The following is a 25206-nucleotide window of genomic DNA, read 5'->3' as shown; positions in this document are numbered from 1 at the left end:
TACAATCAAAGCATATTTAAGTTCCTGTCTAGCTATATTCATCAATAGAGTAAGCCTATGTGTAGCCCAAAGTGTAACCCCTTTGGGGATTAGTTGCCCACCAACCTAAAAACTGATATGTCCCTCCCAATACTTTAAATACATAAAAATCCTAGGAAAATGTTTTTAACCCCTTAAGGACAATGGGCGGTCCCAAAACCCATTGAAAACAATGCATTGTACGGGTTTTGACATTAAGGGGTTAAATGTAAACCAAGTAAATACATATATAATGAAAGCTTTTTATAACAATTTTCTTACTGTAAATTTATTTTTCCCGACACCAAGCGGCAGCATACCTTGGGTTTCTTCCTTGCTACTTGGGGTAGGACAGGAAACTGAAAAAAATGAAGTGAATTAAACTTCCCCCCCAACACCGCCCATTTCCTACGGCATAAACTTTGCTAGCAACAGAAACTGCCTGGAAGTAACAAGCCAGACACAACAGAGTGCAGAACAAAATGTATTCATGAGCGAGGGAATCAAGTGCTGCTGCTTGGTGTCAGGGAAAAGAAAGTGTGTCTTTTTCCCTTCCCCCAAGCGACAGCATACCTTGGGATGTAACAAGATAAAATAAGAAGGGTTGGGTGAGTTAGTAATCTTGCATCCAAAAGCAGCTTCCTCAGAGGCCAGGATGTTTAGGATATTTTATGAAGGTCTGTAGAGAAATTTGGAAACAGATTCCCAATAGCTTGACAAATCTCCTAACCAATGGTTCTTGAGCCAATCAACAGTCTGCAATAGAACTAATAGCAGAAATGTGGAGGTGTTGATGGTCTGAGAGCTCCTTGATATCTCATGAGTAAAAATTGTAGAATTTGAGGAACTGAAGCTTGCAGAAGGGATATACCCAAAGGCAAAAACCATCTGGAAAACCAGTGGCGACTCTAGAAACAATATGTGGGGGGGGGAGCTTAATATAATACAGTCAAAACTTGGGGGGCCCTAATAAGTTCTACCACTAAATCATGCCACTGAAAAAACTATATATATATATTGTGACAGAAAGCAGGGGATAATAAGTGAGGGAGTGTATATATATTATTGGATGTATGTTGATTGTGTATTTTGGGTCCCTGGGGTGGAGCACTCGGAGAGTAGGGCGGGCCAGTCCTCCACTCCACAGTTTGTGAGCAGCCGAAGACCAGCAGGTGGGAATCCAGATCGGAGATTCACAGATACTCTCAATAGTACTCACCTGTTACCACTAATTAATGGAAGAGGCAGTTAAATAGCCTCCTGATCTGAGAGCAGAGAGAGATCATTTGGCTCCCTGAGAGAGAGAGGAAGAGAGCTGCTAAGCTACTGAGTGCTGCTATTATTACATGTATTCTGCTACTTTGTTTTGTTGGTAACGGATAAGCCGTCCAACTGAAGTTAGGTTGGAGAACCATGTTTAGTTAGTGATCACAAGAGCAAGGCTTTTGTTTTGATTTGTTTATTTTTCTGTTATGTCGTGAAAAATAAAAACAGGCCCAGCCTTTTATTTAACCCTCCCCGTGTCTGAGCCATCTTTGTAACCTGGAAGACTGTGTTTGATTAAAGATTCTTGGACAGAGTACCAAGTTAAGGGGTATTGTGTCACATATGGTGGAGATTGCGGGTAACACACGGACAAGTCGGTAAGGTTCAAAAGATACTCAAGAAAATGGAGGACATTATTAAAGCACTTATCCAGTGCACCTCAGTGCAGCAAGAAACTAACAAAAGGGCAGCTGAGACTAATACTATACAGCAGGAGAATATCGCTGCACTACAGCAACTGGTGGTAGCCCAAAAAGAAAACACAGAGGCTTTGATCAGGCAAGCAGCATTCGCCCAGGCTGTAGCTCATCAAATGCTCAGAAAGGAACAGCAATATGCCATGCAGCAAGAGATCCAGGGCCTATCTGAGAGGCTTACCAGGGATACCGCAGAAGTACTGAAAGGTCCCAAGGTAATCAGAACAAGTAATTATCTGCAAAAGATGGAGCCTACAGATGATGTTGAGGCCTACCTTATGGCATTTGAGCGAACAGCTGAAAGAGAAGGGTGGCCTGTGGCTGAATAGGCAAGCTTAATAGCGCCATTTCTAAGTGGAGAACCCCAAAAGTCATACTATGATCTTGAACCAGGTAAAAGGATCTACCTCAAACCTTAGAATACCTGAAGCTAGCAGGGAGGCTGTTAGGGCAGAAGTAAAAAAATGCTTGTCGGCGTGAAAAATAAAAACAGGCCGAACCTTTTATTTAACCTCCTCGTGTCTGAGCCGTCTCTGCAACCTGGAAGACTGTGTGTGAGTAAAGATTCCCAGACACAGTACCAAGTTAAGGGGTATTGTGTTAAGAAATCTCATGGTGCTGCCACAACCACAAGGGATTCTGGGTAGGCACATGCAAATAAGGTTAACAATTATCACCTTTGCCTCTATATCCACTTTATACATGGATTCCTTGAAAGTACCGTATTTTCTCGATTATAAGACAAGGTTTTTTTCAGATCAAATAGAGTTCTGACTATGAGACTAAGATCCCCTGCAGCGCTGCAGGGGACCTGGATCCTCCGGTCTGGTAACCTCCGCTGCTGGTGCTTCTGAATCCCTGGTCTGCAGTCGGGGCAGCATACACCCTCCGGCTGTCAGAGAGGAGAGTTCCCCACACCGCTGTGGGGAATTCTCTCTGACAGCCGCAGGATGTATGCGCAATGGACGCAGACAACCTCCGCTGCTAACAGCACCTCCTTCTGGCTGCAGCGGAAGTTGTCTACGCAAGTTGCGTAGACGTCTATCCGCTGCCCTGACTGCACACCAGGGAGTCGGAAGCACCAGTAAGTTTGGGGGAGGGGAGTGTTAAATAGGGGGCATAAGGCATTTCTGTAGGCATTTCTGTAGGCAGTGCTCTATGATATGCCTTTTAACCCCCTTAATGCCACTCTGCCTCCAGATATGTGTTTTAACCCCATTTATGCCACTCTGCCCCATAATATGCTTTTTTAACCCCCTAAATGCCAGAGTGACATATAGGGGTATAAGGCATTTCTGGAGGCAGAGTGGCACATAGGGGGTCAAAAGGCATATCATGGGGCACAGTGGTATATAGAGGGTTAAAAGGCATATCATGGGGCACAGTGGCATATAGGGGGTATAAGGCATTTCTGGGGCAGAGTGGCAAGCTTGGGGGCAGATGTGTTGGGGGACAGGTTGGAAAATAAAAGGAAATAAAAACAAACAAAATGTTTTTTATTAAAAATACATTGTTTACATAGTTTACATAAATTACCGGTAACATTTACTAGTAAAACTTTTCTCCTATAGGGTTGTCTTATATTCAGGCAAATACGGTAATTGCCTGCTGTACAGCACAGCCTTTAAACAAAACTTGGGTAAGAGCCGCAGCAGCCAGATCATCACTCATGGACAGTTTTTTCGTCGTTAATGGGACTCGTTAGCATGAGGTTATGATACTGGCTTAATACTTGAGGCTTAGGGTAGCACGAGAAATACGAGAAATACCAATCACAAATGTTATGGTGGGTAAAGGTGATGGGAAACCCTTCCACTAAAATTAAGGGGGTAGTAGAAGCATTATTATTAAATACTCATCTACAGACACCAGACAAGCCAGAAGGCTTGTTTTTCCTTCAGAAATCTCATGTTGCTGCCACAACCACAAGGGATTCTGGGAAGGCACATGCAAATCAGATCAATAATTATCACCTTTTGCCTCTATATCTACTTTATACATGGATCCCTTGAATGTAATTGCCCCGCTGTACAACACAGCCTTTAGACAAAACTCGGGTCTCTAGAAGTGTGTTTCGTGTAAGGAAGCTTGTTCATTCCTGTAAACTGGGTTCCTCCTGGTGTAAACATGAGTAAGACATCTTACAGATCTCATACACACACAATATCATAAAAGCATACATGCTAGCACATACATGAACTAAAACACTTAAACACATAAAGTAACATTATGGAGGATTTTAACAAATCAAGTTTTACTTAAAAGCTTAACGGTAGTGAAAAACAGCAATGGGAATGCTGATGAATAAATTAAAAACGATGACCTTGGATAACTAGTAAACAAATTAATTGAAAATCCCACAATGAGACAGCCATCGCTTAGAGAATAATGGTTTGTGGTAGAACTGATTATTCTCTGGAGTCAAAGGGAACACACACATATAACCTGGACTTCTGTCTCATAAAACTGGGTGGGAGGAAGATGAGCTCCATGAGTCTGATCAGCCGGCAGATTCTGTTTCTGAAAGTACGTGTTCTATGAAGATGGAAAATGAGACTCAAACATTGGTGACAGAATTTATTTTAACAGGGCTGTTCTGGGACCAAAGAAATCAAATCCTGTTTTTTGTATTGTTTTTATTTGTGTATCTATTGACTCTTTTGGGGAATATTATTATAATATGTGCAGTTATATCCAGCTCTCGTATGCACACACCCATGTACTATTTTCTCTGCAATTTATCCTGTCTGGATTTATTCTACTATCTGCAGAAGGGAGGAGAATTTCAATAATCGGGTGCATGATACAGATGGGTATAAGCCTCTATCTTGGAGAAACAGAATGTATCCTGCTGGCGGTGATGGCGTATGACCGTTACATAGCGATATGCTCCCCCTTGCGTTATAGGGTTATAATGAATTGGAACCTTTGTAAAAATGTCACAGTTCTCATGTGGCTGGGGAGCTTTCTACTTTGTAATCTTCCACTGATTTTGAATCCTTTTATTTTCTGCTATAAAAAAATAATAAATCATTTTTTTTGTGAGATCCTAGCGGTTCTAAAAGTGGCATGCGGTGACCTTTCCATTTATGTTAGAATGATCTTTTCCATAAGTGTTTTTACTTTATTAACACCTTTTGGCTACATTTTAGTATCCTACACATGCATAATAACAACAATATTAAAGATCCACTCTGTAGAAGGAAGGACTAAAGCCTTTTCCACTTGCGCTTCCCACCTGACTGTAGTATTAATGTTTTACGGGACCTGCATCTCCATGTACATGGGGCAATCTCAAGGTAATTCACAAAATCAAAAGTACATTGCTGTTGTTTATGGGATTGTGACCCCCATGTTAAACCCTCTAATTTACAGTTTGAGAAACAGTGATGTTAAAGGAGGGATAAGGAAATTTATCACTAAAGAACTCTGATGCATGAAATTTACAGAAACTTGTGTAACAAATATTTTTTTAATCACAGTATTTTGAATTACCGTATTTGCTCGATTATAAGACGAGGTTTTTTTCAGAGCAAATTCTCTGAAAAATACCCCTCGTCTTCTAATCGGGGTCGTCTTATAATCAGACCTCAAATAGAGGTCTAACTATGAGACTAAGATCCAGATCCCCCGCACCGCTGCAGGGGAGCTGGATCCTTCTGTCTCCCCCCCATTTAACACCCCCCCACACACACACACTTACCGGTGCTTCAGGGCACAGTGGCATATAGAGGGTTAAAAGGCATATCATGGGCCACAGTGCCATATTGGAGTGGCAAGCCTGGGGGCAGATATGCGTAACTGGGGGGCAGATGTGCGTAACTGGGGGGCAGGTTGGAAAATACAAGGAAATAAAAACAAAAAAATATTTTTCTCAATCATAGCTTTTATTAAAAAATGTAATAGTTTACATGAATTAACATTTACTGGTAACACTTTTTTCCTATAGGGTCGTCTTATATTCAGGCTTTTTCTTTTTTTCCTAAATTAATATTAAGATTTTGGGGGGTCGTCTTATAATCAGGGTCGTCTTATAATCGAGCAAATACGGTAAAAAAAAATTCATTTTTGACAGAGCGTGTTTTAGAAAAACGACTCTATTTTCGTATTCATCAGCATTCATTATCTCTTGTCACCGAGACTTGAAGTTTAGTATCATTTTTATACTCGTTCTATCTTAAGGACATATTTCCCAAAGACACAATAAACCATGATGCCGATGTGGTTTCTGTAGTGTACCGGTTATCACATTCTCCTCCCTCACAAAAGGTCCCCAGCTTGAAACTGGGCAAAAAAAAAAAAAGACTAATACAGTGAGTGAATTTAAACATGTATGGGATAGGCCTATGGCTCCTACATCTAAGACAAGTTCAAGGACTGATTAAAACATGAGCCTCACAGCAGGAAAATGGGCAGATTTGATGGACCAAATGTCTGCTTCTATAGTATAAAAATCAAATGATTTATCTGGAAGCTTCTCTGCTGTCCCCAAAATCAACTACCAGGATGTTCTTTATTGCGCTAATGTATTCATTCTTCTGGACAATCTGCCTCTTCCTCTGAACATACAGTAGATCCTCATCACCTGTATTTCCACTGATGGTTACTGAATGTCCTCCTGCTACCTTGAACTCAATCTAAAACTAACTTCTGGTGATTCCACCATCCTCCTCTAGGCCCATTCCAGACCTAGTCCTCACAGTGAATGACTGCCATTCTGCCCACGTCAAAGCACATTTATGTTGGTATGCTGGGTAAATGCTACATACAAATACAACAGGACATAGTAATTGTTGATTATAAAGTTGTAATTGCTGTATACCACCAATAAAAATGTATTTTATCTGTATAACTATTTGACAGATACATGTTTTTTATATATATTAGCAACACATACGAATACAACTGCATTCACACATTCAATTAGAAGTTTAGCAGATATCAGATGTATCCTTATTATATTGGGAAATTCCACCTAATAGAAATCTATTCATTAAGACTTGTGCACTATGATTCTTACCAATTGCAACTAATTTTGTTACCGAATTAAAAATGCCACCGAATTTTTGGCCGAACCGAATGGGCAGGGAACTAAATTCTTTGCCTGAAAATTAAAGGGCTAAAAACAAAACAAAAAATTTGTCAGAATTGTTTTTGGCCCATATGCACACGTCTATATTAATTAGGCACTTGCGACGGCAAGAACCATCATATAGATGAACGCTGTTACTTACCTGCCCCCGGCTCCCACGTTGCCTCCCCAGCCACCACACAGGAGAGGGAGACCCCCCTCCAACGCATGGCTACCACTGCAGCAGCCGCCTCGCAGGAGAGGGAGGCCGCCCTCCAACGCGGTGCCGCTTCCACCATCATCTTCTGAACTGCCGCACAGGAGAGGCAGACCTCCTGGAACACGGCGTCTGGCTTCGGCACTCTAGTGGCGAACTCCCAAACTGCGGGCATATATGAGGGGAGATTGCACCACAATCATCATGGTGGCGATTCCCGGACATTGGAAGTGACGTCATGAGGTTTGGCGGGAGATTTTAACTTCCTCTGCGGTTCCTATTTAAACCTCTTCAGTTCTGTCTGACATTGCCTTCTGTTGGTTGTCTATGCCCTGTGCTAGTACCCAGATAGCGTTTTTGATTCTGTATTCCCGTGTATGATCCTGGCTTGTCTGACTTCGTTGATTTCCTGATTCCTGACCTCGGCTACGTTTACGTTTATCCTGTTTTCCTGAATCCTGACCTCGACTCCGTTATATGACTATCCTGCTCTCCGGAAACCTGACCTCGGCTTGTTTGACCTGTTCTGTCCTGGAGTCCTACCTGACCACGGTGTCTCCTAACTACTTGTACGTGACAAATGCATTGGGAATTGGTGATTTTAAAAATATATTAACGTTAGCAAGAATACAAAAATGCAAACCTTATTGCCTTCTAATAAGTCAAAGGTAGTTATTCAAATAATTCAAAGCCTCCTTGATAATATCCAAGAAAATATTTTTTCCTTCAATCAAAAATTAATGAAAAATTAGTTGTTTCCAAATCCTCCAACAAAATGCACTAAAATTTGTTTTGTATTTGTTTTGTTATTTTAAATGTATTCAATGGTATGGAGAAAAATAAATTTTCTTTCTTAACAAAACTCTCCAAATTTCATCTAAAACTGAAGGCCAGGAAATACAATTTGTTCTACAAAACAAAGGAACCAAAAAGAAACAAAAAAAAATTTGTAAGCAAAGCGCATGTCCACAATGTAATCATACTGTACACTAACTGGCAATTGGTGCATTAAAAATTCTCAAAAATAACAAAGCTAAAAAAAGTATATAAATTAATAGTATATAAGTCACATTTATTCTGCGATGCTCAAATAATTCTAGGGTAGCTTGTCCACCTTGATTCCACCCAAGAAAATAATTCAAAAGTAAGTTGTTTCAAACTGTACTCTGTGAATAAAGTCCATCCATCCCCTTTTCCTTCCTGACATTCTCTTTAACAGGTAAAATTACTTTTTCAACTTTTATAATTTCAAAATCTTGACAGGTCCAACAACAGCAGACATAAGTTTCAGCTTGATTGAGAACTAAACATACATTACATAGAAGGTAAACTGTGACAGAACACCAGCAGCATAACCAACTTTGTACAGTGGTTGTATTTGTATATAAACAGTGCACCTAAACAGCCAAACACAGAAAATACAGTTCCAGGGGGCAGAAAAAGCAGCCTTGCAGCAGGAATAACACCCGAGGAGGCAGGAGTGGGTGTAAGTCCAAGGGCTAAAGGGATAAAAAGAATGAGGACTCAGGATGAACACTCCCCATAGTGATGACCTAAAAACAAGGATGTATGCCAGCTTACCTTCTTATCACTGCATTCAACCATGCACATTAATGGAGCCTAGCTTTCTAATCACAATTTGATTAGTAAAATATTTAAAAAGTAATTTTAAAAAAAGGAAAACAAACATTAAAAGCAGTGATGTCAGCATCAGGGGAACCATCCAGTTCCAATAAAAATAAAGTTGGCAAGTGCCAAAATTACCATTGTATCTTCCCCAAAATCCTAACATGGAAAGAGTTAAAATACTAGAACTTCAAATATCCAAGGGGTGTCTACTTAAAAAAAAAAAGAATAATTTGAAGGGGTAAATTGTAGTGGCTGGGTTCACAGATGTCCCAAATAGGCATAGGCACAGATTGAGCAGATGTTAAAATGAACAAAAAAGTGCACTTCCCAAATGTGGCCTTTAAGGCCCAAACAACCTGACAAACCCATGCATGGGGGGTCTCACTGTAAAAATAGATAGACATTTTAAACCATTACAGTAGGCATATAAAACTAAAATATTACTTTAGAAAACCCTTTGCTCTCAATATTTATCTATGACAACACAAAATTATAGGAATATCGTATTTCAAAACTAAAGGCAGGTACATTAATATAAGTCTTTTTTATAATTTTTATTAGGAAATATTTTGAAAAATAAATTTTATCATTTTCATCCACTTTTTAAATTTTTATTATATTAAACTTTGTTTATGTGTAAAAAAAAAGGAAAGAAAATATGATTTTTGTGTAAAAGAAGAATCATACTTGAATAGATATTTTGGAAAAATGGTGAAAAAAAGCTCTGGAAGTTGAGGTAATAAATAAGAGCCTAAATTTGTTTATTCATAAAAATTTATCGAAGAGGAGGTGCAAATGAAACAAACAAAATCAAAGGAGAATTTTACAAATTTTCATTTGAAATTTAAACTTTTTTTTTCTTCTTCACTCTTTCTCATGGTGTGCTCCAAGCTGTTGCAGAGAGCTGGAAAAGCAGACCAGTGGAGAAGAAGAAGAAGAAGAAGACAAACTGCAGAGAAGGAAAATGGGAAGTAGAGACATGTTGGAGAAGTTAGAAGGCATTGAGCAACAGTGAGAGAGAGAGAGTGAAAACAAATTTCTAAATAAAATAAAAAATATATATTTTTTAACATTAAAATGAATGTCATTTAAAAAAAATTACTTTTAATTAAACTCGATGTCAGATCATATAATATAATTAGAAATATATCTAATAATATAATAAAATAATTTATTTGTGAATAAATTAATAAGGATATCTATATCTAGTAAAAAAAAATGGGCCATCACACAAATGGGCCAGCAATCTCTTAGAGAATAATGGTTTGCGGCAGAATTGATTAATCCCTGGAGTCAAAGAGAAAACACATATAAACCTGGAATACGGTCTCATAAACCAGGGTGGGAGGAAGACAAGCTCTGTGGTCAGATGCCATGTATGTTAACACATATTTTTATATATACTTTTGTTTTTTGCCGTGCAGTCTAATGGTTGGTTTTCTGGGACCCGGATTTGGTTTTGGGTGTGGGAAAGCATCTTGTAATCCTCTGTTTTGTTAATATTCTCAGGTTCAGATCTGAAAAACTGATATATGACTTATTTGCACGGATGAGTCTGAGAATAATTTATCTGTGCAGTTTTGTTGCTGAATCTACAAAGAACGGGGGCATCCAGAAGATAAGGTAAGAGATGCAGATGAAAACACAAAAAAGGAAGAATATAGAGAGATTATAGAAATGAGTCTGTTAAGAACAAGAAGATCATATTCTATTTTCAATGTCACAAGATGTGACATTCCTAATAATTTAAAAAAAAACATAACATATCTTCTCACCTTCATGTACTTAAGATAAGGAACTTCGTTAAACATAAAAATAAGAACATCATTTTTTTATTTTTTTTAAACTGACCTGAAAGTTTAAACTTTTTCTTGAAAAGGAATTCTTTTGTTTACATTTCAGAAATTAATTAAACATTCGATAAAGATGGAAAATGACAACCAAACATCGGTGACAGAATTCATTTTAACAGGACTCTTTTGGGACCAAAGAAATCAAATCCTGTATTTTGTATTGTTTTTATTTGTGTATCTATTGACTCTTTTGGGGAATATTATTCTAATATGTGCAGTTATATCCAGCTCTCGTATGCACACACCCATGTACTATTTTCTATGTAATTTATCCTGTCTGGATTTATTCTACTCATCTACCATTGTCCCTAAAATGTTACAGGGAATGTTATCTGCGGAAGGGGGGAGAATTTCAATAATCGGGTGCATGATACAGATGGGTATAAGCCTCTATCTTGGAGAAACAGAATGTATCCTGCTGGCGGTGATGGCGTATGACCGCTACATAGCGATATGCTCCCCCTTGCATTATAGGGTTATAATGAATTGGAACCTTTGTAAAAATGTCACAGTTCTCATGGGGTTGGGGAGCTTTCTACTTTCTACTCTTCCTATAATTGTGAATCCTATTATTTTCTGCCATAAAAAAATAATAAATCATTTTGTTTGTGAGATCCTAGCGGTTCTAAAAGTGGCATGCGGTGACCTTTCCATTTATGTTAGAATGATCTCTTCTATAAGTGTTTTTACTTTATTAGTACCTTTTGGATTCATTTTAGTGTCATACATTTGCATAATAACAACAATATTAAAGATCCACTCTGTGGAAGGAGGGACTAAAGCCTTTTCCACTTGCGCTTCCCACCTGACTGTAGTATTAATGTTTTATGGGACCAGCATCTCCATGTACATGGGGCAATCTCAAGGTAATTCACAAAATCTAAAGTACATCACTGTTGTTTATGGAACTGTGACACCCATGTTAAACCCTCTAATTTACAGTTTGAGAAATAGTGATGTTAAAGAAAGGGTCCGGAAATTAATCACAAAAATCTTTGATAGACAAAAAAAATGTAATTTCTTCTAAACTGGGCTTGCATGAAATTTACAGAAGTGTATACAGTGGTGATAAGAAAAGTGCATCCTCTTTGAATTCTATGCCTTTACATATCAGGACATAATAACAATCCTCTGTTCTTTAGCATGTCTAAAATTAGGTAAATACAACCTCAGATGAACAATGACACATAACATTACATCATGTCATTATTTATTCTACAAAAAATAAAACCAAAATGGAGAAGTTATGTGTGAAAATAGCTTGTAGCTTGTAGAACCACTTTTAGCAGCTATAACTTGAAGTCATCATTTTTCTGCATGACTTTATCAGTATCTCTCATCGTTATGGAGGAATTTTGTCCTACTCTTCTTTACACATTTGCAATGTGTAAAGAAGAGTAGGACAAAATTCAGATGTAACTCTTGGGTTTTTTTCCAATTTCTCTGAGCATTGCACAGCCTGACCTTTGGGGTGATTTTGCTGGGACATCCACTCCTGGGAAGATTGGCAACTGTCCTGAATATTTTCCACTTTTGAATAATCTTTCTCTCAGTAGAATGATGGACCCGTTTGGAAATGGCCTTTTAACCCTTCTCAGATTGATAGGCAGCAACAATTGCTTTCTAAGATAGTTGCTAATGTCTTTCCTCCTTGACATTGTGTTAACACACAACTGAATGCTGTAGACCAGTAAACTGCTAAAACTTCGGCCACATGTTTGCTACTTAGGATCTTATTTTCTAAGGAAGCAGTAATAGTGTGCTTAGTTTTTCACACATGGCTTCTCCATTTTTGATTTATTTTTGTTGAATAAATCATGAGAGGGTATAATATGTCATGTACTGTTGTTCATCTGTATTTACCTAATTTTTTGGACCTGCTAGGAACATATGATTGTTATTATGCCCTGATGTGTAAAACCATGAAATTGAAAAAGGTGTACTTTCTTTTTCACAAGACTGTATAAGAGATATTTTTTTAATCAAAAAAGCATTTTGAATTAATATCTTTTCCATTTTGGACAGAGCGTGTTTTAGAAAAATGAGTTTATTTTTTTATTCATCAGTATTCATGATCTCTTGTCACCTAGACTTGAAGTTTAGTATAACTCTTATACTTGTCCTATCTTAAGAACATATTTTCCAAATATACAATAAACCATGATGTCGATGTGGTTTCTGTAGTGTACCACTTATCACATTCTCCTCACTCACAAAAGCCCCCAGCTTTAAACTGTGCAAAAAAAACCAAGAGACTAATGCAGTGAGAGGATTTAAACATGCATGGGATAGTAATATGGTTCCTGAATCTAAGATGATATCAAGGACTGATTAAGACATGAGCCTTACAATGTCCTGCTGCTACCTTGAACTCAATTGATCTAAAACTAACTTCTAGTGATTCCACCATCCTTCTCTTGACCCATTCCAGACCTAGACCTCACAGTGAATAGCTGCCATTTTCCCAGGTTGAAGCACATTTGTTGGTATGTTGGTATGTTGGGTAAATGATACATATAAAAGTCTAAGGTATTCTACTGGCATGCAATACAACAGGGCATCGTAATTGTTAATGTTGCTGTACACCACCAATAAATATGTTCTTTACACCAATAAATAAGTCTTTGACAGATACTACATGAAAAACATATGAAATACACACTTAAGTTTCCAATTACTACACAACTGTATGCATTGAAACAATCAATTAGATTAGTGAAGCTTAGTAGATATTAGATTTATACTATTGTGAAATAAAATATAATTCCATCTAATAGAAATCTATTCATTTGACTCAAGTCCGCACGAAAACCATTATGAGACACAGTAGATAAACTCATTGGGAATTGGTGAGTTGAAGTATATATGAAAATTCACAAGAATAGCAAAACTAAAAGAGGGTATATAGGTCATGCACATCGGCTCCCAAAAGTTTGGAGGTTTCTTCTATCCAAGAAAATTATTTTCCTTCAATCAAAAATTAATCAAAAATAAGTTCAAAATACTACATCAGATGTATTAAATACTGTGCATATCTGGGAACTCTCTGGGTTTATATTACATATTATATTATGTTATGTTAAAACGGCTGTATATAAAGGGGCGTTTATTGTGGTGAAATTAGATAAAACCAGGTTTTCATCAATGCCGACCAACATTACTGTATATAACTATGGAGGTTATTACTATATATATATATATACGGCATTGAGTGTTATCACTGTATAAAGAGCTGGGGGAAATCTTCCAACAAAACGCACTAAATGTTGTTTTGTGTTTGTTTTGTTATTTGAAGTGTATTCTATGGTATGTAGAGAAACACATTGTCCTTCTAAACAAGAAAAACTCTCCAAATTTCATCCAAAAGTGAAGGTTAATTTTAAAACACATGCATTATTTTTCTCATTCACTTTAACTTCCTAAGGGCTAAAATTGGAACATGTGCATACAAAGGTAATGTTTACAACCTTAGGACATACTACTGTAGCCTGAAAATGTGTGTTGTTTGCTATTTTGAATAGTGTAAAGGAATCATGGTAGACTGAAGGGTCCATTGGCCTTGGTTGTCTCCTTCCTCATACTCTGAGCTCCAAGCCTCAGAGTAAAATATATCTTCCCCGCAGGAAGTTTTGTCAGAACCAGGTTACAAAGAAGGACACAACATGCCGGTCAGATTAACAATTTGGGGAGGTAATGTGGAAGAGACAAATCAGCAAAAAATATTTACAATTTTAATGCATATGTAGTCAATGGGGGAGTACTGTGGAAGTGACCAATAGGAAATAAGAGCCTGGAGATTGAAGGAAACCACCAGGCGCAGGCACTTACAAGGCTCCAAGAAAACCATTACTCATAATAGTTAATAAAGAAATAGGGGCCTTAAATGACCTTCTGAAGTCTACAGAAGCCTACCCATGATATCCCCCAGCCGATTCAGAGCCATGTTTCCTTATTCCTTATCATTATCAGATTTAATTTATAGCACCAACAATTTATGCAAAATATCTTATAGTCTGTCCATTCAAAGGGCCTGACAAAAGAACTAGAACTGAACTGACAGACAAACCAATATATTAGGTAAAGTGAACATGACTTGCGAGCTTACAAACTAGATGGGGTGGGGTGCAGAAACACACAAGGTATCCATATGATGGGGTGCTCAAGAGGCAAGGAGATCAGAGTGAGAAGAGGGGGGAAACAACCCTTCTTCAATCTTTCTTCAAAAATAAATAAAAACAAAAAAAAAAGTGTAAACAAAACAGTAATCCTTACATTAGAAGTCAAAAATGTTACTTTAGAAAAACCTTTGCTCCCAACATCTACAACTATAAATGACAAAAACTGATGAACAACAGGAATATGTTGTGTTTAAAATTTTAAGACAAGTAAATTAATATAAATCAAGGGCTTTTTTATAATTTATAATAGATAAAGCAGTGAAAATGTTCTAAACTTTAATTATATTAAAATTTGCTTATATGCATGAGTTGAAAGGAAATTCCTATTTTTCATAAGGAAATATGTTTTTTGTGTAAAAAGTAATCATACTTGGAGAGATATTTTAGAAAATTGGTGAAAAAAGCTCTAGCATTTGAAGTATTAAAAGTACTAAATTTGTTAATATATATTGGGGAGAGCTGGGAAAAAGCAGACCAGTGAAGAAGATGATAAGCTGCAGGGAAGGAGAGTGAGAAGTGATGACATGGAGGAGGTTGTCGGAGAAGTTAGGAAGGCATTGAGGAACAGTGAGATGGAGTGACAACAATTTACTGAATAAAATGAAGGTGTCAAGGCTGGGTGCGAACAGAGCACAGCACAGAGAGACATCAGAGATTAGTTATAGCCAGAGAAGGAAGCAAACACAAGAAGTGTCAAAAGTAATCCAAAAAGTAATTTATTCCATAAGCTTCAGGTGGTTCTGATAAGCAATGTATCTATAAACAAGCCAGTGTCAATGAGTAATAGAATCATACAATAGTTCAGATAAATGTAGACAAGGTCAATTGTATGAGAGTATCACAAAGTCCAGAAAACAAGCCAAGGTCAAAGTAGCCAAGGAATCCTCAGAAAAAAGGTACAAAGTGTAGCAAAAATGGGGAATCAGCATATAGGAAACAAGTCACAGCTTGAACAACGAGCCAGCGCTGATTGAACAGCGATGGCGCTTTATATTGCTCTGCCACTTCTTGACTCCTCCACTCCCTGACCCTAGAGCACCTCCCCCTCGCATTAACCACTCTTAGAGTGGATCTGTCCATCTCCACTATTCCCCTCCTTCTGCCCTGCCTCCTCCAAGCAACCCACGCCATTGGGTAGCAGGACTCGCCACCCCGCCATAAGCAACGCGGTCGTGCTCGCTTTCTGCGAGGTGCGCTTCACTAGAGGCCGTGGATGCGGCCTACTCCCCAACCGTGTGGGGCACGGACGGTGGATGGGGCCTCTGGACGTGGATGCAGCTTGAGGACGGCTCCTGGTCTGGCGTTTAGGTCAGGGGCCGGACAGAATGAGTTAAACATTTTTATTTAACATTCTTGAACTTTTTAGCTAATAGAGAAAAGTCACATTACCTTAAAGCTAATATTTAAAAAAAAAAACAAAGCTTTTATTTAAGCTCCTAATGTCAGATCATAGTAAAAAAAACAGCAATATAATTATTTGTGAATAAATTTATAAGGATGATCTTATATATATAGTAAACATAAAAAATGGAAATCACACAATGGGCCAGCAATCTCTTAGAGAATAATGGTTTGCGGCAGAATTGATTAATCCCTGGAGACAAACAGAAAACACATATAACCTGGAATACGGTCTCATAAACCAGGGTGGGGGGAGAAAAGCTCTGTGGTCAGATGCCATGTATGTTAACATATATTTTTATATATACTTTTGTTTTTTCCCGTGCAGTCTAATGGTTTGGATTTCTGGGCCCCGGATTTGGTTTTGGGTGTGAGAAAGCAGTTTGTAATCCTCTTTCTTGTTAATATTCTCAGGATCAGATCTAAAAGGTTGAAATATTTGCACGGATGAGTCTGAGAATAACTTATCTGTGCAGCTTTGTTGCTGAATCTACAAAGAGCGGGGGCATCCAGAAGATAAGGTAAGAGATGCAGATGAATTATAGAAATCAGTCTGTTGATAACAAGAAGATCATATTCTATTTTCATTGTCACAAGTTGTGATAACCATTTCTCCAACAATTCATTTCATGATAAGCTTTTAGGATAAGAAAGAAACACAGATTTTTCATGAGTAATTCATCTTCACTGTGTAATAATTGTTAAAAATGTTATTTATAAGTAAAAGATAATATCTGCCCAACTTCTTCTACTTAAGATAAAGAACTTGGTTAAGCTTAAACTAAGAACATTTTAGAACAAAAAGTTGAGTTTTCATATTTCATATTCAGACACTAACCTGAAAGTTTAAACTTTTTCTTAGAAGGGTGTAAGAAATCATTTTTATACTTTTATTTTGTTCTGCACATTTTAGGCCTGAATGCAACTTGAGTGCTAGGAACATATGGTATCAAATAAGTGACGTAGTTTAGAGGGTCTTCTGTGGAATGCCGGTGTATCCTATTACTGTTCCAATAGGATTCCTTTACGTATACCCTAACCAAATGTAAAGGGGTATAAATTGGCATGACTACAAGGACAAGGTCTCTTTCCACGCTCTTTCCACGCTCTCATCTTCATCTCACCAAGATACTTAGCCTACAGTACCTTTTATCAACATTTGTTCCAGCATTGGTATTGTATGAATTGATAATTTGTTATCGAATAAACCATATTAATAAGACATAGAAGCTGTGGTCTTGATTGCTGTTTGATCACTGGAGAAGCTTAGATATTCAAGACAAAGAATATTCTAACAAATTGACGAGCCAGCCAGTCTTTAGTCAGTTTTCTACGGCGAGCCTTTACTGCACGTTTGTTTTTTACTTTTCCTCTTCCGACAAAGGGGGGATAGTGTGCAGTTGTCTGAAGAGATCAAAGAGATCCTCTGACTAAAAAAAAAAAAAACCTAGCAGTGTGATCAGAAGAAAGTGTAATTCGACACTACCAGACCATTACCAGACCACGTGGTGAGAAGCAAGAGCATTCCAGAACCGTGTATCGTAGTGAGAGCAGATTGAGCAAGCAACTGATCTACGGTAAGTATGGATTTTATTAATACTTTGTCTTCCGGAAGTAAACTTGAATTTACGTTTGTTCCTTATACGGCTAGTGATTCAGCTTTGTGGCATGATTTATGGCGTCAATGTGAAGATGCAAATAAGAAGATAGACAAAAAGATATTTTCTGTGAATAAGGAGAAACAAAAGTTGAGAAACGTAATGAAAATGATTAAGATTTTTAATACATTACTTGATGGTGGTGTTAATCTGACTAATAATGATGTTAGTCAAAGTAATTCACAGAGTAGTGACATGGTTAAAAATGAGATGCACAATGTGTGTGCAATAGAAAAGGAATGTCCTAAATGTGATTTATTAACTGAAGAGATTTCTGATTTGTCGGATTGCTTAGAAATTAAGAATTTGTTAATTACAAAATTGCAGAAAGATTTGAAACAAGTTTGTGTAATTACAAGGGGAGATAGACAAAGACACAGCTTAATTCCAGAAAATGTAGAGGATGAACCAGAGGTCAGTTCAGAACAGGAACTGCAAAGGAAGAAGCTTAGAAATAAAGCAGCAAAATTAAAATTACAGATACAAAGCGAATTAATGAAATTACTTAAAGAAATACCGCCGTATAATTCTAATTTGGATGCATTTGGTAATGCAGATGTATTTGAATCGAATACAGAGAAGCATAATTTGGCTAATGAACAACGAAACAGATTATTTAAAATATGGTTGCCTACATACATGAGTAGAAGATTAGTAGCTCCAATAAGTACTCCTATAGTGGAGGATGATGAAATCATCCATGGAACAGATAAGGATAGACTCCAACAGTTGATTAAGTTTACAACTGGAAATGAAAATCCAACACTTGACATACTAGAAAACCTGAAACCTACAATTTCAGAGGATCCATTTTCTTTTTTGTTAAGATTTGAGCAGGCATATAGAATAGTTTTTAAAATTTCTGATGATGAATGTCCTGCTTCTATGATACAAGTGTTTGTTAAAAAGTTTAAATATTTGGATCCTACTAGTATTGCAATTGCTTCGGATATGCAAACACTTGAGGCTGCTGCTGCGTTTATTGATAAAATCAGAAGGGAACGCAAAAATGAAAAGGTTAAAATGAATGTGGCTGCTATTAACAAAAGTTTTTACACACACAGAAAGGAAAGGGTTAATTCCTTTCATCCCCCTTCCCCTCCTCAGGAGTTTAAAAGGAACCACATGTTGGCTCCCAGGGGACAAAGGATTTGGAACAAAGAACCTATACAGTGTTTCTATTGTAACAAACCAGGTCACATTAAAAAACAATGTCGTAAACTTTTTTATGATATGCAATGTAAAGGACAAGGGAAATCAAATGGATTTATTCACACGTCTGACCAAATAGATAGAAGGAATCCAGTACACACTACATCACAGAGAGAATCTCCATATGCACCACTCATTAGAGAAATCAGGGAGATTGAAGTTAATAAAGAAGATTTACCTAATACAGGAACTACACAGGAGTATGTTTGTTGTAAGTGTCGCGAGAGCTATAATACGTAGATCTATGTTGATTCAGTATATAGGGAGCTAGTATAGCAATTAACTCTAATTCGTACTGTATCCCTGCACTCTGTCTTCTATGAAGATGTTTTGAATAAGTTAATTTATTTATAAGAAAAACTATATGAACATCAGATGTGTTATATGTTAAAGTTTTGTGTTTTGTTTTATTCTGTAAGTTAAGATCCTGTAATGTTATATGTTGTATATGTTAAACTGCAACTACATAGTGTCCATCATTTGCAGAAGTACAAGTTAGGGATATTTCCTTTCTTGCTTCTCAGGTTGATTCAAAACCTTAATTTAGTTCATGAGAACAGGGTTTTGCGTCATGACTAAAAAGGATTACTATGTATTGTATTGTATTGATCAAATATGTTTTTCCGTAATCAATTGAAGTATTAATTATTTACTATTGTCCATATTCTTAAATTCATCTCATGATCCAAATTCATGTGTTATAATTTGCTATTTGGTTATTTGATAAAATGATGCGGTCTTTAATGTTAATCATTTTAAACAATTTCTTAAGAATCATATTAGAACATTACATCATGTTTTATAGTGAGGTGCTACAATAATAAAGGTTTTGTATCAGCTAAGATTTTGATGCTGCATATCTGTTGTGTTTTTTAGGTTGTATGTAAGAATCGAATGGACAATGCAAATTATTAAAAAGTCTATCATGGCAAAGACATCTGACATTCAACAAGAGACAACCCTTTTTGTTTCTCGCAGTTCTGACGGCGACCATACTGATGATTGATGGTTCTAAGAAAGATCTACAGAGTCAAGAAGATATACAGATTTGACAACCAATTTATAGACAATTTAACAATACTCAAGGGTTCCCAGACATAATTAAGAAGAAAAGAGAAATTGATGATTTCAATGGTCATGTGTGTTTTGGTGTAAGGAAAGGGTACTTATTAGTTTGTAACATTAGAATTAACGTCACTAGACAAAGTAATGTGAGGTTAAATGTTACGATAGGGCCTAAACATTTATTTAGTTGGACTAAAGGGACCTACACACAAGATGATAAATTTGGGTTTTGGGAACATATCATAAACAAAGTAGCTTTATTGAGTATAGTAATAGGATGCAGTAATAATGTATGTGAAGGTACATGTTTAATACCTATGGCAGATAAAGAAGAAACATTGTTTCCTATGAGAGTATTGGGAATACCTGTCAGTAGTACACAATTATTATTTTATAAATTAGAGTATCCTGATTTTGTTTTTTCCACAGATATGTCAGAACCGGAACAGTTAGACTTGTCTGCATGTTTACATTTTGTGTCCAAAATTATTTGTTTGTCTCATCAAGCTGAGACTATATATCATTCATGTTTTCATAACCAGAGCTCATGTTCAGGTACAATTCAAAGTGTGAAAACATCTAACGATCTTGTAACGCCTATAGAGAAAGGTAGAGTATGTGTACAGGTAATGTCTAATGGGGAATTGATTAAAGCAATGTTTCCTAAATGTACGCATACAGAAATATTATCGAAAGGTCTGTATTGTATTGATGGCGATCCAATAGCAATCTATATATATGGAACTCAGATTAATGTTTCTCAAATTAATTCTCAAAAATTAAATGTTTTGCCACTACAGTTTAATTTATCACAAGTAAGTGAATTTCCATGGCAAAAGTGGGCAAATGAGATAAGGAAAGATGTAGGATTTTTAAATGTCTTGCAAAAACAATTAAAAGAAGCACAGATTGTATTTCAACATGAGCAAGGTAAACTCAAAAACATAGAACATGAATGGTCAATAGTCTCAGGTACATCTTGGTGGAAAAACTTTGCTAAGTCAACAGAAATTATGGCAAAATCATCTGTTGGCTCCGCTATCACCAATGTTTTGTTACATCCATTTATTATTGTTTTATTTGTGTCTTTTATATGTATTATTTTTCAAATATGTTTATTATGTAGAATAAGAAAATCATATTTAACTATTCGAGAAAAGATAAAGCAAGGAGAGATGATATTAAGGGAAACTTTAAGACGTAGGATGCATCAGTCTTCCACAGATTCTTTTTTATAATATTATCGTTTACATATCTTCCTGCACTCACTGAATGTGATATGAATGTGATACGAATGTTGTATGAATGGACAGCAAACATTTATTTATGGTACATAACCATAAACAGGGGGAAGTGTAAGAAATCATTTTTATACTTTTATTTTGTTCTGCACATTTTAGGCCTGAATGCAACTTGAGTGCTAGGAACATATGGTATCAATTAAGTGACGTAGTTTAGAGGGTCTTCTGTGGAATGCCGGTGTATCCTATTACTGTTCCAATAGGATTCCTTTACGTATACCCTAACCAAATGTAAAGGGGTATAAATTGGCATGACTACAAGGACAAGGTCTCTTTCCACGCTCTTTCCACGCTCTCATCTTCATCTCACCAAGATACTTAGCCTACAGTACCTTTTATCAACATTTGTTCCAGCATTGGTATTGTATGAATTGATAATTTGTTATCGAATAAACCTTATTAATAAGACATAGAAGCTGTGGTCTTGATTGCTGTTTGATCACTGGAGAAGCTTAGATATTCAAGACAAAGAATATTCTAACAAAGGGAATTCTTTTGTTTGTATTTCAGAATTTAATTACATGTTCTATGAAGATGGAAAATGAGAACCAAACATTGGTGACAGAATTTATTTTAACAGGACTGTTCTGGGACCAGAGAAATCAAATCCTGTTTTTTGTATTGTTTTTATTTGTGTATCTGTTGACTGTTTTGGGGAATATTATTATAATATGTGCAGTTATATCCAGCTCTCGTATGCACACACCCATGTACTATTTTCTCTGTAATTTAGCCTGTGTGGATTTATTCTACTCATCTACCATAGTTCCTAAAATGTTACAGGGAATGTTATCTGCTGAAGGGGGGAAAATTTCAATAATCGGGTGCATGATGCAGATGGGTTTAAGCCTCTATCTTGCAGAAACAGAATGTATCCTGCTGGCGGTGATGGCGTATGACCGTTACATAGCGATATGCTCCCCCTTGCGTTATAGGGTTATAATGAATTGGAACCTTTGTAAAAATGTCACAGTTCTCATGGGGTTGGGGAGTTTTCTACTTTCTACCCCTCCAATAATTTTGAATCCTATTATTTTCTGTCATAAAAAAATAATAAATCATTTTGTTTGTGAGATCCTAGCAGTTCTAAAAGTGGCATGCGGTGACCTTTCCATTTATGTAAGAATGATCTCTTCCATAAGTGTTTTTACTTTATTAACACCTTTTGGACTCATTGTGGTGTCATATATTTGCATAATAACAACAATATTAAAGATCCACTCTGTAGAAGGAAGGACTAAAGCCTTTTCCACTTGCGCTTCCCACCTGACTGTAGTATTAATGTTTTACAGCACCTGCATCTCCATGTACATGGGGCAATCTCAAGGCAATTCACAAAATCTAAAGTACATCACTGTTGTTTATGGGACTGTGACCCCCATGTTAAACCCTCTAATTTACAGTTTGAGAAGTAGAGATGTTAAAGAAAAGATTAGGAAATTAATCACTAAAAAACTTTAATGGACCCAAAATAATTTGTATGAAATTTACTTGTGCACTCGTGTGAAAAATAAAAGTGCGTCCTCTTCTAATTCTATGACTTTACATATCAGGACATGATAACAATCATCTGTTCTTTAGAAGGTCTAAAAAAAAGGCATAAGACAGTATAACAGATATTTTTTTTAAGTATTTTGAACAAATATCTTTTCCATTTTGGACAGAGCGTTTTAGAAAAATTATTTTTATTTTTTCTTTCATCAGTATTCATTATCCCTAACCGTGTCACCTAGGCTTGCAGTATCATTTTTAGACTTGCGCTATCTTAAGGACATCAGCTAAGAAGATATTCTTTCTTTAATCCACAGTAATTCATTCTTCTGGACAATATGTCTCTTCTGCTGAGCATACAGTAGATCCTCACTCTTGGCACCTCATCACCAGGGAGCCCTGGAGACAGCTAGGCAGAAAAGGGCAGCATGACAGCATGACATGGCCTGAGATAGGCGAATGAGAGGGCAGTGGGGTCAGCTAGAGGACACTGGTATTGTTTCTGGGCAGCCCATCCTCACTGATTGGTGTGTTAGCATCTGAGGTGTTTAGGGAACATTATATAAACAGTACACACAGCATCACAGCATCACAGCATCACAATTTATTGAATGTTAGAAGGAAAGTTTCCCTCCCTCCCCATGTTTGTGTCTGATCTGTGTTTTCGGTGTTTTTCTGTGTTTTGTATTTTATCAGGTGGTGTTCAGTTCTTCCTGTAAGAGTTTCCAGCCAAGCGGAGGCAGTCAGCATGAAGAACAAAGAAAGGGGCCGCAGGACAAAAGGCGGCAGTTTTGGATGTGTGTTTTTGTTTAAACGTTCCCTAATGGACTGGGTCCCTAGGGAATTGGAGTTAGCCGATCCCCTTGCTATTGGAGACTTTACAGCTTGGGGGTAATTGTCGGCATGTGTATTAAGTCGTTTATGTTTAACCCCTTCGTGACAAAGGCTGATTTTACTTTTTGTACCCTTCGTGACAATGGCCGTTTTAACATTTCTGCGCTACTCGTGTTTAGCTGTAATTTTCTTCTTTCCCGTTTACTGAACCCACACACATTAGATATTGTTTTTTTCAGGACAAGAAGGGCTTTCTTTAGATGACATTGTTTTGATTGTATCATATTATTTACTATTAAAAAAAGTATAAAATATGGTGAAAAATTTAGAAAAAAATGACTGTTTCTAACTTTTAGTTGAAAAATCTTTTACTTATCTATAAAAGGTAATGCTAAATAGATTCTACTATTTGTTCTGAGTTTAGAAATGCCCAGTGTTTTTATGTTTTTTTACTTTTTTCTACACATTATGGGGCAATATGTACAGGTAGCGTTTTGCTATTTCAAAGCCATTTTTTCCAAATCTGGTAATTCTTCCCCCCATGTGCCATTTCGGGTATCTTTGAAGCCGGGCAATGCAATTTACCCCATCAAGACATATATTTTTGAAAACTAGACAGCCCAGGGTATTCCAAATGCTAGTATTTTAACCCTTTCCAAGCACTAATTCTACCATCAGCCTTTAGCAAACTTTATGGTAGTATTTTTTTTTGCATTTGTTTTTTCACACACATTTTACTTCAGGTATGAATAAACAGGTTCTGGTATATGTCACTATCATAAAACACCCCAATATGTGTTTAGCAACATCTCCTGAGTACAGCGATACCTCACATGAATGATTTTGCCTGGCTGTTTGGGGGCAAAAGGGCCACATTTGGGGCATGCGCATTTTCAATGTTGAACTTTGGCGTTTGGCGATCAACTGCCCATGTCCTATTTGGCACATCTTTGAGCCGGGCCATTTCAGTGTGCCCAATAAAGCCATATATTTTTGAAAACTAGACACCCCAGGGTATTTCAAATGCTAGTATTTTAACTCTTTCCATGCACCATATCTACCACCAGTCTTTGTCAAACTTTGTGGTAGTCATTTCTTTGCATTTGTTTTGTCACACACATTTTACTTCAGGTATGAATTAAAAGGTTCTGGTATATGTCACTATCACAAAACACCCCAATATGTGTTCGGCAACATCTCCTGAGTACAGCGATACCTCACATGAATGATTTTGCCTGGCTGTTTGGGGGCAAAAGGGCCACATTTGGGGCATGCGCATTTTTCAATGTTGAACTTTGGCATTTGGGGATCCACTGCCCATGCCCTATTTGGTACATCTTTGAGCCGGGCCATTTCAGTGTGCCCAACAAAACCATATATTTTTGAAAACTAGACACCCCAGGGTATTTTAACTCTTTTCATGCACACATTTTACCACCAGAATTTTTTCAAAGTCTGCAGTAGTATTCTTTTGTGTGTATTTTTCCCCCACACACCTATGTTATGTATAAATTTACAGCTCCTGGTATATGCCGC

At 37.0% G+C, this 25206-nt stretch overlaps 2 protein-coding genes and 1 pseudogene across 2 annotated transcripts; all 3 read left to right on the top strand.

Moving 5' to 3' along the window:
• Positions 1-4303: 4303 nt before the first annotated feature.
• On the top strand, positions 4304-5193 carry LOC149282873 (olfactory receptor 2A7-like; annotated as a pseudogene).
• A 5410-nt stretch (positions 5194-10603) lies between these two features.
• On the top strand, positions 10604-11557 carry LOC149282872 (olfactory receptor 13C8-like). The gene has a single exon (XM_089497952.1). The coding sequence runs from the start codon at positions 10604-10606 to the stop codon at positions 11555-11557; it is 954 nt and encodes a 317-aa protein (XP_089354078.1).
• A 10322-nt stretch (positions 11558-21879) lies between these two features.
• Positions 21880-22806, top strand: LOC149282871 (olfactory receptor 2A7-like). Its single transcript, XM_089497951.1, has one exon. It carries the CDS (start codon positions 21880-21882, stop codon positions 22804-22806), a length of 927 nt encoding a protein of 308 aa, XP_089354077.1.
• The last annotated feature ends 2400 nt before the right edge of the window (positions 22807-25206 follow it).

Source organism: Sceloporus occidentalis, unplaced genomic scaffold (assembly GCF_023333645.1).
Source record: "Sceloporus occidentalis isolate IW3139 unplaced genomic scaffold, rSceOcc1.0.p SCAF_111, whole genome shotgun sequence".
Classification (NCBI taxonomy): domain Eukaryota; kingdom Metazoa; phylum Chordata; class Lepidosauria; order Squamata; family Phrynosomatidae; genus Sceloporus; species Sceloporus occidentalis.
This window is presented reverse-complemented; position numbering and strand designations above follow the sequence as displayed.